At 40.8% G+C, this 14,013-nt stretch overlaps 1 protein-coding gene across 3 annotated transcripts in view; it reads left to right on the plus strand.

The window, feature by feature from the left end:
• Nucleotides 1-14,013, plus strand: part of LOC135212775 (A disintegrin and metalloproteinase with thrombospondin motifs like) — a 366,084-nt gene that overhangs the window by 337,890 nt on the left and 14,181 nt on the right. For all 3 annotated transcript variants that reach the window (XM_064246547.1, XM_064246548.1, XM_064246546.1), the window contains exons 6-10: nt 393-664; nt 807-928; nt 11,321-11,441; nt 12,261-12,390; nt 13,297-13,439. In XM_064246547.1, the coding sequence (XP_064102617.1) occupies nt 393-664; nt 807-928; nt 11,321-11,441; nt 12,261-12,390; nt 13,297-13,439 (788 nt within the window). The remainder of the gene's footprint in view (nt 1-392; nt 665-806; nt 929-11,320; nt 11,442-12,260; nt 12,391-13,296; nt 13,440-14,013) is intronic.

The raw sequence follows: 14,013 nt of genomic DNA on the forward strand, positions 1-14,013 counted from the left end.
ATACACATATACACACATATACAATCATTTTATATATATATATATATATATATATATATATATATATATATATATATATTATATTATATATATATATGTGTGTGTGTGTGTGTGTGTGTTTTGGAAACAGATAGGGAATGCTCTACATTTCTTATCAGCATGTTGTTTCAACGGCAATAACAATTTTAACTGAGTGTCACTGAATTAATTGTTGCATTTCATGACGTGTAGAAAGCTTTTACGTATTATTGATTTCACCAGTAATCTCTTTGGATAAACCAATACTACAGAACACTGCGTTTTACACAGCGATAAATCCTCTATCCCTTCGCCTCTTTCTCAACCAGGACCCATAAGTAAATCCTCTTTCCCTTCGCCTCTCTCTCAACCAGGACGGAACGATAGGCGAGGACCTGGTGGTGAGGCCGCTTCCTCCCCCGTTGCTCGACCTGGCCGTTGCTCACGGAGAAGACGAGGCCCGGCCAAACGACCTCCTCCCACCTGACGATGAGATCTTCATGGACGACCTGGAGAACATGGAGGATGAGATGGTCTTTAGCGACGGCTTGCCCCTCGGAGCAGGAGGAGGAGCTTCGGTAGCAGTGCCAGAGATGGGAGGAGCCACATCGTCAATCGGGTCTTTGTTGGAACTCGAGAGTGGAAGGTGAGTGTTAAAGAACGCAAGTATACATTGTGTTAAGAAGACCGTCCACCATTTTGAGTATCTTTTTTTTCTCTCTGTATATCCATGTATCTATCTTTTCTTAAGCCTAATATGCATGTATACCTTTCCCCGCTCATTGCAGAAGCAACATGACCGAATCACTGCCTGATGGACTCACACTTCTCAGAAGACGAAGAGAAAGTGAATCGCAGGGTTTCCATATTGTTTACAGAAAAGAAAGTCCGATCACCGACACAGACTACGGTGAGTAAACAACAGCCTTTAACGGTACAAAACTTTTGTGGAACGATGCCACATGTCAGAATAAAAAGCGGCACTGAAAGCCTAAACCACAGAAGGAAAAGCGAGCAAGAATTAAGGCTCCACGAACAATACAATGCCTTTGAGATGCATACAACCTGACATCCTCGCTGCGTAACGCTTATAGTCACTCACTCACGCTTTACAGTATGCGTTAATGCTAGTCTCTGTGAATAATCTGTCTTTTGACTCTATCTTCATTTTCATGTATTAATCAATTGATTCCGTGCGACTAATCTTCACGTAGCATGTGCTCTCTCCTAGAAGTCGTATAAAATGGTAGATTTAAAAAAAAATTACGATTACTGGACTTCAAATCAATATTTCTGCCTCGACATTTCTATTAAAAACATTGATCCCAATTCTTAACAAGAATGAGACTTCATACAATTTGTATTTCATTTTTGGTTATAGTTTGTCTCGTTAGTCAACTTTATACGCGGTACGTACATAGCCTCTGGTTTCATGTAATGCATAATGTCAATTGATACATATGTGTATGCAGTTGTTTGCACCGAAATGGAAACTGGATCTTTCCTGGATAGAGACACCCCAGGGTTTTCGGGGGTCGTTCTCTAGGACTAATATTTGTTTGGGATGTTTATCTTTATGATATTGACAGTCTTTTGTTTGTGATTTTACGGTCATCCCCACTGGGCTTGTTCTGAACACGCCGCAAAGGTGGATACACATAAGGTTAAAACCCCTATGGGGATCACTATTCAAGAAAGATCCTGGAAACTTGAATATCCTGGAGACCTGTCATTATGCATGTAGTATGTGTCAGAATGAACGAACGTCAGTTTCTTGCCTCAGTGTCATACTGACGCAGCCGAATGTTTACATCTGAGTGAATAAAGGTAGTCAGTAGCACGGTCTAGACCGTGGGTTGTAGTAGGTGGTCGGAGACATCAATCCCTGGATGTGAATGGGTCACGTCTGTCTGTATACGTCGTCTCCGTCGGTGCTGATAACATCGAGAGACGTTCATTCCTTTGTGGCCAGTTTCCATAAAAGTGTGGACAGGGGGAGTGACGCTCCATGAACTGTGCCGGAAGTGGCACCATATCACTACTATAAGGTTTCGGGTGACACCTGACGTCACCGTCCAGTTTTGTCCGATCGAAGCTCTCTCTTTCTCTCTCTCTCTTATTTGAAAGACTTATCGTACGGCAGTCCGCTATGGATGCCGCTTCTGCTGTCAGATGCCTTTCATAGCGGTTCTCTCTTTTCTTTTTTTTTATTCCCGTTCTACATCATGCGTTCTTTATTTGTTTCTAGTTTTGCTTTGTTCAATTTGTGACTTTTCTATTTTTTATTGTTAACCTGCTCGGTTTGCTGTTGCTGATTTTTCTTCCGTAAATTATTATATTGTCTATAACGCCTTGTTGATATTGATTTCGCTTCGTCGTCGATATTTTCTTTACATCCCTCTCTTTCGTTTTTTATTTTGTTCATAAATTCCTCTCACATTTGTTTTTTTTTAGCATTTTTATGTTGATATTTTCCCCCTGATTATACTTCTAATATGATTCGAATACCAAAGACACTCAGTATTACATTGGAACGTCTCACAGACTCTGCACTCATTTTAGACGACGGAAAGTGAAAAGTTTTTGCCGCCAAAGATACTGCCATGCAGGTAGCCGAGTTAAACAAACGATCAATCGTCAACGAGTAGAACACAATTCACATTCTTCAAAGGAAGCTGCTTCTGCTGAGCCTTGCGACCAATACGACGTCGGACCGTTCGAGTTACTAGGATGTCCGAGAAGCGCGATGTCCTTTTCCCAGATGTCCTGCGACGCTGAATGGGAAGGCAGCGGGGGGTCGAGTCTGATGCGATAGCTTGGGGACATCATCTTGATATTGAGTGGACGTGAATGAGCGGATTGTTAGGGACTTTTATAGACCTGGTGCAGGGTGAGGGAAGGTGGGAGGGGGGGGTGGGAGGGAGGGAGAGGGGGGATTGTTAGACGGATGTGAAGACTTCGGAGAAGTTATTCAACAAAGAATAATTTATGAACCTCCCATCTTCCGTCCATCTTTCTGCAACGCCGCAGTTTTGGGTGCGGCCTTCGATGGGTTTGGAGTCGCGGGTTTTTAACCGAACGGCGTCTCTTGTAGTACGTTCGTCCACGTCTGTGTATAGGGTGTGTGTATGCTGATATTGTCCGTGTGTAGGATGTGTGTATGCTTCTACTGTCTGTCTTGGTTGTGTGTATGCATACATGACGCCTAATGTGGAAGTAACCTGAGGGTCTTTGCAGAGTAAAGCCAGAGACTTTGAAGCTCCTGAAGGTTTCCAACAGCCCTCAAAATAATCCGAAGTTCTGGACGGTGGATGATGAGTTGGTCTCAGAGAGAAACCACTTGATCATGACTGGAAAAAAAGAAAAAAAAAACTAAAGCACCGGCGTTTGTCAGATTCCTTTTCTTGATATGCCATCCCTAAGTTTGGTAGGAAATACGACAAGCAAAAATTTTATATCAAGTTAATGGTACATAAAATAATCTTTAAAGATATTAGGAAAAACACGGCTTCTGCACATGTATATATTTGTCAGTTTATAGATATGTACATTTTTTTATGCGTTCATAATATTCATTTCATCCAAAAAGTCCCATTTATGTCTGTACACATTATATATGGTGTCCATAAAGTCCCAGTACCATTTTGAGTCACAAATACTTGTAATGGTACTGAGACTTTATGGACACCCTGTATATATTCAGTACATTTTTCGCCTCCTGTCCCTCGTTCTCACTGTGCGCTACAAAAACGTACTCGCTGGAATGAACCTAACTACAGGTGATGCTCAGGTGTGCTCATGAGCAGGGCCAGCCACTCATTTAGCATTAGACTGTTTTTTGGAATTGTTATTTTGCCCGTTGTTGATACGATTACTGCTGCGAATTATCGTCATTCGCTCACGATTTGGAGCCAATTAGTTTAAATGCGCAGAAGCCGATAACTATAAATTTTGTGTAAATCTTGTAGATGGGCATCACGACGCAATGCTGAAAACTTCGTCGAACTTGCTAATTCCATAAAAGCTAGGACGAAAGTCATAGAATTTTCTCGTCAGTAACATTTAAACCAATAGATATCGCACTCGATGTAGTTCCCGGTGGTTCCTCTGTCTCTGTCAAGACTGAATTATTAGTTTATTTTCTGCGCAACCAAGACCTCCAAAGGCCACCAAACCAACTGGATGAGAGCATCTGAAATGGAGTCTGGATACAGCCAAAGATCCAAAGATCAGCTGCTAGAGGCCATCTTTCTTTGACCGTCGAGGAACGCTGGTCAGCTCTCTGTTGCTATTTCCTCTACAATTAGCATAGCAGGAGAGAGCTCGGATCCTCCTCCTCCTACTCCTCTTCTTACTCCTCCTCCTCCTCCTCCTCCTCCTCCTCCTGTTTGAGCTGTACATCCAAGCTCGACTGAACCTGAGTTTTAGTTTTGTTGTTTGGGAGAAAAACTTCTTATCTTCCCCAGCTGCTTCAACAGAAGGAAATTTTGATATAGACGTTACCTAGTATTCTCTCTCTTCTCTCTCTCTCTCTCTCTCTCTCTCTCTCTGTCTCTCTCTCTCCGCGGTAACTATTTTACTGAGCTCACATATGAATATTTACTCCTGAGCATTGATATTATTATATCAGCATTACTAGTTACATCAGTGTTACTTGTTGGTGTTGTACCGGAATATTAGTATCATGTATTTAGCGCATAATTTCGAAAAGAAACTACAACAAAATCTCCGGATGTTAATTTTCGTTATCTCCAAACAATATATATGTACAGTAGTGTGTGTGTGTGTGTGTGTGTGTGCGTGTGTGTTGAAGTAGAAAGCTGCAGTGGTTTTCTTCTGCTTCTTGTTTTCTTCTTTAGGAATTTAATGGGGAAGCGAAGAGCACAGAGCTGCATGGCTCTCAAAAGCGCACATTCTGTAAACCTGTGGTAGTATCTGCTTTATCTTTATGCGGTGATTCCAGCCGGTAAGGTTTATTTTGCATTCTTTTCATCCTCTAAAAGTCGACTACTTTATCGCCGAATCTTTGGTTTGGGGAGAGTGAGAGAGAGAGAGAGAGAGAGAGAGAGAGAGAGAGAGAGAGAGAGGCAGGCGGGAAAGGAGCGCTGGCGGGCTGAAAGGGTCGGTCGGAGGGAAAGGTCGGTGTGTCCTAGAGAATGCTGGTCTGAGGCACTAGTACTAATACCTGCTGTATGGTTAAGGAGGAGGGACCGTCCCAGTAATGATATTGAATGTCGGGTTATGGAACTCGCGTTACCATTAGGCAGGTGAACATCCCTTACCCTCACAAGTCGGGTTGAAATCTTTCGGTAGCTTCGAAAGTCTTCGGGGGCGTCTGCTATCTTTCCTGTCTTTCTGCAGTTCTGCAGTCGTCAGGTGTGAGATGCCATTGTTTGCAGATGCGAAAGGACTGCGGCGTGTTTGTGAACGTTCATCCATTCCCTCCCTCAGCGCACCAAGTGTTGGAATCTACAGAGAGGAGATGGTTTATGTAGGATGGGGGGGTGGGGGTTGTGGGTGTTCGTTCTCAAGTCGAAAGAAGGCGGCTGGCTGGCTACTGGCCTCCTCAGCGGGATTGGTGCCTCAGGGTCGGGGAAGACCAGACACTAACCAGACAAGACCCAGGGAAAGGTTGGATCTTGCTCCTCCTCCTCCTCTCCTCTCCTCCTCCTCTTACCTCTCTCTCTCTCTCTCTCTCTCTCTCTCTCTCTCTCTCTCTCTCTCTCTAGATCTCTTACGCTTTCTCATTATAGACCGTTTTTTTACCAGTTTCCGTCACACTTTGATGATGTATAATTACTCTTGATTGACTTTGATTTTTCATAAAAATGAAGGACGACGTAAAGTACAAAAGCAAGAACACTTATTTTATGTTATTATACCAACTATTTCCCGCAAATGAACGAAGAACCCCGTTGAATTTCATTCACTGTAGCTAAAAGGAACCCCAAGATAATTCATAAGTATAAACATTTGTCGATCAGTATAATACCTATTAATACATTCATTGTTGCCATAGAAAGAGAGGAGTGCTGTTACAATCTAGTCGCCTGCCTCTTGCTGTGTTCGATACATATGACCTCTGTCATTTTTCATATCAAAATCGTTACTTTTAAGGCATGTGTGGTTGAGATAAACTTTTCTGTGCATTCGACTTAAATTGAAATTTCAGTGGCAGGAAATAAATTCACAGAAAAAAAAGTAAAAATTTTGACTAGAAAAAAGTAAAGGAAAATATTCAGTTTTGCTTGAAATTGACGCTTCATATAGCTCAATAGAAAACACTTTATTTTAGGACACAGCTGAATGTGTTTCTTGTAGTCTTTAAGCTCTGTTTAAGCAAGGCTGAAGCTGGGTGTGGAATTACTTGACACATATGAATGAAGGCAGAAAGTAAAGTCTACTTTGTTTGGAGCGGGATATAACCCTTCATAAGAAGGATCGTTGGGATAGCTAACGCTTGTGGACAAGATACTCTTTGTAGGATAAAAAAAAAAAAAAAAAAAAAAAAAAAAAAAAAAAAAAAAAAAAAGCACGATGGTGCAATGAAACTGAGTAACAGAAATTTCTGTGAAGAATGAAAGAGGGGGAAAGATTTTAAGGGTTATTGAAAAGTTATTGAAAACTAGAAACTGGAAGGAATATCACAGATCATCAGTGAATGGGAAGGAACGCAGTGTAACAAGACCTGCAGCCATCGAGTGAGAGAAACAGAGACCCATTCTCACCATCGCCTTCATTTCTCGTCCCATCTGGAAAAGAATCCCTCCACGTTTCAGAAAATCGCCCCGACCGCTGTTATTATGACTCATGGATGAAGCAGAGGCGAACCTGGGGAAGGTGAGACAGGAGAGAGAGAGCGAAGGACAGGAGAAAAATAATGAAGGTTGCGGTCAATGCAAGAGATGACGGTCAGGTTCAAGGAGAAACGAGAGATCGAAAGCAGGACGACGAGGCCGGTTGTCAGAATGAGCGGAAACGAAGAGAAACCCGAACTAGCAGCGTTTGAGAGTTGCAATGGACACACACACACCCCAAAAATAGCATACTCGGCAAACTTGCAACAACAACATTTTCTGCTGCCCAGAGACTGGAGAAAACCACTCGAATGAATTTGTTGGCAGCTGGGTATCAGAGAGAGAAACTTCTTCTCGAGAGGGGGAATGTAAAACTGAGACTCGATAAAAGATTTCCCCCGGAGGTATGTGAAGACAATCGAGGAGAATGTGGCTTCGTGCGGGTCGCTCGTTAAAGGGAAACACCGTAGGCGGCGATTTCTTTTGCAAATAGGCATCTGTGAAAATGGAAGCAAATACACTGGTATTCTCCACCATCGCTGAAATGCGTTTCATTTGTTTCTATGTCACTGACGGCATCCGCTCTTGCTTGTCATTTGCTTGTTTTGCGTTGGGAGAATAGTGGGTCTCGTGAAGCTGATTTTTTTTTTTCATTTTATTTCAGTAATGTCCCTTTGGAAAATGAAGACCCCTCGGCTGTTGAGACTTATCTTCATTTTGTTGTGGCGTCTGTATATTTGGCCGCATTCTTCGGCTTCTTAGTACTATTTCAAATAGGTTAAGCTGTGATTACGTGCCTACGTTCGTATTCTCTTTCTTCCATCAGACTTTCCACTTTCTCTAAAAATTGTTTCCCACTGCAACTGCAAGCTTTGTCCTCCAGTTACACTTTTCAATCTTACCGTCAACTTCCCTTTCAGCGCTGAATGACCTCAGAATTTAGCCTTTGGCCTAAATTCTATAGTACTATTCTATTCTGAATTGTGATTAAGCGTCAATAGATATCTTCTCCTCACATTTTTTTTCCTGTTTTTCAATTCATGATTTAGAATTGTCACAGAACTTCTTCGGTGAGACTAAATCCATTCAAGTCCTTTACTTTCGACTGAGAAACGTCTCGCTTTCTTAGCTAGGAAATGCAAAAGGGGTTTGGTCTCTTTTGTGAGGAACTTGGTCATGTGAATTTCCCACTTGACTCTTAGATTGCCTCGGTTGGTTGTTTCGAGTCCAGAGGCTTGCACCGGCCTCTTTTCCTCGTAATACTTTGGACCCACCATTAGCAAGGCGCTGGCATAAGGCCGCATCATTCTACACTAAGCAAATAGGTTACCAAAGACGACTACAGAGCTTGAACATGTATGGCTTAGAAACACGACTATTGCAAAGACAACTAATAGAAACATTCAAAATGCTGAAAGGAATAACAAAATAGACAGTAACCTATTTACGTTAAACGAAAACCAGACAAAAGATAATGGATGGAAACTAGAGCTGAAGAGATGCAACACATCTCATTGTGGGAACTTCTTCGCATACAAGATATGTGACCACATGGAACAAACTGCCACCAGAAGTTGTAAACAGCAACAGTGTGGAAGAGTATAAATGAAAGCTAGACAAAATCATTAAGAACAGTAAAACCTGCTCTTAGAGATAAGTGAGCACACGATGTCTCCTCGGATGGACATCCTAATCCTTGTAAATCCTTGTAACTAACACTCTTTCCAAGGAATTTTGTGCACTTTTTATTTACTCTTTGTTTATTCGCGAAAAGTGTCTCCTTCTAGCCTTGAGGATGGAGGTCAACTTGAGACGCTCAGTCCCTCCAGAGGTCCCCAGTGGAATGCTTCTTCTTATCTGGAGAGCCCATCAGTTATGTCTCGAAGACTGGTAGGTCTGTCGATCGATTGCTGGAGTAGACTAGTAGTCCCGTAAAACATGAAAACATTTTTCCCTGTGTAGGGGTAATCTATTCCCCGCCAACCTGTATATACCCCATGATCAGTAACAAAAGGAAAGAATGAGGATTGGGAAGAGGAGGGTCAGTTGGATATTAGGCAGAAGGAGAAACGGGGAACCTAGTTTGTCCAGTTCAGAGTAGCGGCAGATTGGCAGTTCCTACTGGCTGCCCGTCGCCGCATCAGGCTACCGGTTTTAAGGAGTTAACTTGTCTCTGCCGAAGAGTGAAGAAAAGATAGACCTTGAAAAATTAGAGAGCTCTTAGCTATCTGGCAAAAGCACAGGTTTGCGCTTAACATTTTTTCACCAAACGCCAGGACCTATCCACAACTACTAGAAAGTTTCTGTTTTCATTGAATGGTTAGCAAATCAAGTGAAGCCTAAGCCTATTGACTTTGCGTTGTCAGCTAAGAAACTTAAGCATAATGTATTTGGCGCAAGATAACGACCTCGTTAAAATGTCATTCTGAATAAATGATAAGTGTCATATTCATCACTCCTTGAATAGCTCACACTCGGTCCCCTAAATCTTCTTCCGTACATAAGACGAACAGACGTTGCAAAGCCTCCCTGGAAACGATTAGTCTCCCTCTCAGCTTCACTTATGAGATAAATGACCTCTGTGAAAGCCGCCTCCCTCCCATCATCGCATCCCCCCCCCCGTACCGTCTTCGCCCTTTCCAGACGAGGTTTCTGGAAAGGCGAAGGAAAGGTTGCTGGAGCATTTTATACATTCATTCGCGCCTGTCAAGTGAGCTCTCGCTTGACGACCTCAGGCTTTCTTTAGACGTTGCTCTGTTACTCTTTCCTTCTCCTTGGAGCGTTTCAGTTTGTAGGACTCTTCCTGCCCGCCATGCCTTGCGACTGGTGGGCTTGATGAGGGAAGCTACCTTCTTGTTGTAAAATAGACCCGCAAGCTGAAGCTTTGTCGTTGTTATTTAAAAAAAAGTGAATAACTTTGTTTGCGTGTGCCTAGCTAAGAGTCATTTTCCATACTTTGTTTTTTAAAACCCTTCCTAACTCATCAGCACTTGTTACCTGTAACGACCATAATCATACAGAGAGGAATGTCACATTCATGTTCATAGTTCCACGTCTCCAGGTAGCAGCTCTTCAAGAGGTGACAGTAAGTTCCTAATCTTGATTCAGATGAAAGTTACCGTCGTTATGGCAATGAAGATTGTTCTCGAGAGAAAGAGATTTCGTATGAAATGTCAATCTCCATGGTCGGAAGTGAAGGGTACGAGCCACTTCGTTTTTTAGCAAAGAAATATTTTTCCGCCTGAAACAGTTGTTATATGTTAGTTTCAGTATCATGCTTCGTAGAGACACGAACAAACCATTTATTACCGAAGCAAAGATAGGGCATAATGCGTTTATCAAAATCCGCCTCAGACATATAAATCCACCTTTCCAAGTTTTATAACACTCCACAGGCCTAAACGTAGCATGGTGATTGAGTGGGCGACTAAACGCCTACAAAAATAAATCGCCCACCCACTTAAGTAATTTAGCCCAAAATGTTTGTAGATATTTTGAATACAACTAAAACACAACTTGAAAATGACAGGATTTGTAAAACTATTTGATCATGAAACTGAAATAAATGTACAGTATACACGTATGATATTTCATTGCGATGACTAAATAAAAAGGAAAAAAAAGTCCAGTACCCACCCACTAAAAAACTCTCAGGTTTAGCTGTACTTAAGAATGCGTTAATTTGTTTATGGAAAATAAATCATACCCGCTTAGCAGGCTCCTCTTCAAAGCCTATAGGCTTATGCCTCGGTGTCAAGAGGTTGGACAGGAGGGGAGAAGGCGGAGTTCCAGGACTATCGTCTGGATGGTATGGAATTCGGTTTGGCTAGACTGGAATATACCGAAAATTTATGACCCCGTCCCATCATTCACCTCTTGTAGCTTTCAGGTGTTCTGAGAAGGTGGTGCATTCCCGCCGGTTAGGTTGACTTTATGTTCATTTATTCTATATATATATGTGTGTGCGTGTGTATGTGTCCTCGTATATGTGAAGAAAGTACTGAAAATCTTAGAAAGGCGTAGTCCGGTAAGTTTCGATGTCTTTTGATTTTACTAGAATATATTTAGCTTTATGCTTTGCAACGAAAGTTGCAGCAGATATGGTCTTTTATTTAGCAACATTTCTAGTTTTAATTGTAAAAATTAATATGCTGAAGATATAACATAACATGGTTTCAAGTGTTTTAGTTTAGATGTATTTTCTTTTTCTTCTAAACATTTATATATGCTGTTCGATGTACTTTTGTTAGACCATATTCAAAAGCTTGTAATTTTAGTAACTGTAACTGTTTTCCTCATATTAAAAGGAGCAGGTGCCTGGAATCTGCTTGTTTTCTCTGCACCTGCTCCTTTTAATCTATCAATCTCTCTGTACATAGGGTGGGTAGGATGTCTTTCAAGATCGATATGTCAAAAATCACTGTCCGTTTGTCATTCCCGTTTCACACTTCGGCGTTCTGTGAAATAACTTCCTTTGCAACTTCTTCTTCTTCTTCCTCTCGCAGCCATGATGGAGTTAGACCACATACCAGCTCGGAGCGCCGACGCCAGACCGCGAAGGAAGAGGAGCGCCCCTTACATCATCTACCCAGAGATCCTCGTCTTGGTGGATTACGATGGATACCTGTGAGTTCTTCATCTTCACCCGATTCTCTTTTCTAAAACATATTTCCGCATTCATTGCTGATTCCCCCATGCGCCGTATTTTGAGAGCATTCTCAGCGTCTGTCTAATATATCATTTTCGGAATTTTAGCTCATATTAAGAAACAGATTGCAAAACAGGCCAAAAAAATGGTTTGAAGATAAAATTTATTTGGATATCAGATATCATTTTACTCTGGAATTTACTTTGGAACTGGTTCACCATAAAATAGTGCTTGCAGCGCAATTACTCTTTTCATGTAAGAAGGACCCTCAAACTGCAGGCAGATCTATAATAATTTTTTTCTTAGTCTTTTAGGCAGCTGAAAATATACCCTAGGTTATGTTATATATATATATATATATATATATATATATATATATATATATATATATATATATATATATATATATATATACTACATATATATATATATATATATATATATATATATATATATATATATATATATATATATAATGCATACATACTATATATATAAAGAGAAATCTGCGAAGGAAAGAAACGATGGAATTCTGCAAGGCCTTTAGACTTCTTGTCCTTTATTTAGGACAAGAAGTCGAAAGGCCTTGAAGAACTCTATCGTTTCTCTTTCCTTCGTGGATTTGTTCTTAATTCATATATTCATCACGTTCAATATTTTCATGATTGAGTTATACTTCTATATATATTTGTGGATCATCTTCTTCGATGTATTCAATGACGATCTTTCCCTCATTAGCATCCGATGTCTCTTGTTCTGAATTACTGTTGATCACTGCATCTCTTTCTAATTCGAAGATTACACGGGCAAGATAACAGCCAGATCAAGAGTTATTACGTGTCCTTCTGGAACGGCGTTGACCTTAGATACAAGCTCCTGAAGGGTCCTAGGGTCAAGGTATCCATTGCTGGTATCATCATATCGAGGGTGAGTATTCAACGCCCACAGTTCATAACTAACGTATTTTTAAGATGAATAACCTTTGATGTTGACATATTTACTCGAATTTTTTCCTGATATATATCATGCCTGAATCATTTTCAATAATGGCCGCCGATGTGATGGGGTAAAAAGAACATATTTAACGTGGATGAGATATCGGAATGATCATAAAAAGAATAGAATTCATCATTCGCACAGGTGTGGTACAGACGTTGAGTAATCAAGGTGCAAGAATGCAGACATTGCATTCACATGTAGGTACACCTGTACGCTTCATTTTACGATAACCCGATCATGAATTAGACCCAGGGGTTCTTAACCCTTTGATGACTCCAGACCCCCAATCAATTGCCCAATATGGTTCCATAACCCCTTTGCTTAAGTCCACTTAAGTCCTGATTGTTGACGATATAACTTGATATACTTAATTCAATACATACTTGAGGTTATGAATAGCTAGGAATAGAGCATACAAGAAAATCAAAAAGCATTTATAGTTTCATGTAGTTATTTATTTACAAAATGTACCCATGTATACATTGACTCATTAAAATCAAATATATTCAGATATCTAGAGATCATGTCCCATACCCCCAGCAGCAGCATGTGGTTCTCATACCCCAAAGCGGTATGGATACCCCTATTCAGAACCCCTGAATTAGACAGTCAATTTCGAAAGCCTGAAATATCGCACAGGATCCCTGGAAGAGACAAGTGTGGAAAGACGAGAAAAAGTTTGGAACGTGAGACTCCTTCGGGACTGACTGACCCTCGGTGCGGGGAAGGAATCGAATAACAATCGACAGCTGTTCACGGTTCATTGAAATGTGTCTCTTTAAGGCGATTTCCTAATTTTTTATTTTCTTTTTTTTTCTCCTTCCCGAAACGCAGAGTCGTGACGCCATGCCCTACCTGGAGAGGAACAGAGTTGGAAGAGACGCCATCGACTCGGCGAGTGCCCTGACCGACATGGGGAAGTACCTCTACCAGGAAAGGCGTTTACCCACCTACGACATCGCCGTCGCCATCACAAAGTACGTAGACCTATATAAGGCCTCGCCCGTTTGGTTGCGTTTTAAGCGATTTCAAAGTTGTGGAAAAATTGGCTGTTGTTAAATATTGTTAGCAGAAGGTTTTCTCTTTCGTTAAACAGAAGAATATTTGAGGTAGTTATTGATGGAAATGTCCATTTTGTTTCATTTAACATTCAGTTTTTCACGTAAAACCTTCAATCGAATATGTTAAGCAAAACGTTGAATCTGTTGTCGCTATACTTGATACAGATAACTGGAAAAAGTGATACTGTCTTTCATATTGTTTTATAAATTCTGACTAGAATGTCTAGAGCAGTTCACAAGTTTTTTTACCAAGTCAATCCAGGGCCTCTTTCTGCAATGTGATTTAACTGACGGTGACCATGTTTTAAGAAGACTATAAAAACCGATCTGTAATTCTTTGCTTTGAGAAATGTTCTAGAATTTGATTGAGATCAATAAATTACTTAGTTTTGTAAAAAAGAAAAATAGAAAAAAATATTGTTTCGAAGTTGGTTCTTAGATCCAAAGCATCTTTTGTATGTTCATATATATATGTAATCAACTATGCAGC

The sequence above is a fragment of the Macrobrachium nipponense genome, chromosome 41 (assembly GCF_015104395.2).
Source record: "Macrobrachium nipponense isolate FS-2020 chromosome 41, ASM1510439v2, whole genome shotgun sequence".
In the NCBI taxonomy this organism is placed as follows: Eukaryota; Metazoa; Arthropoda; class Malacostraca; order Decapoda; family Palaemonidae; genus Macrobrachium; species Macrobrachium nipponense.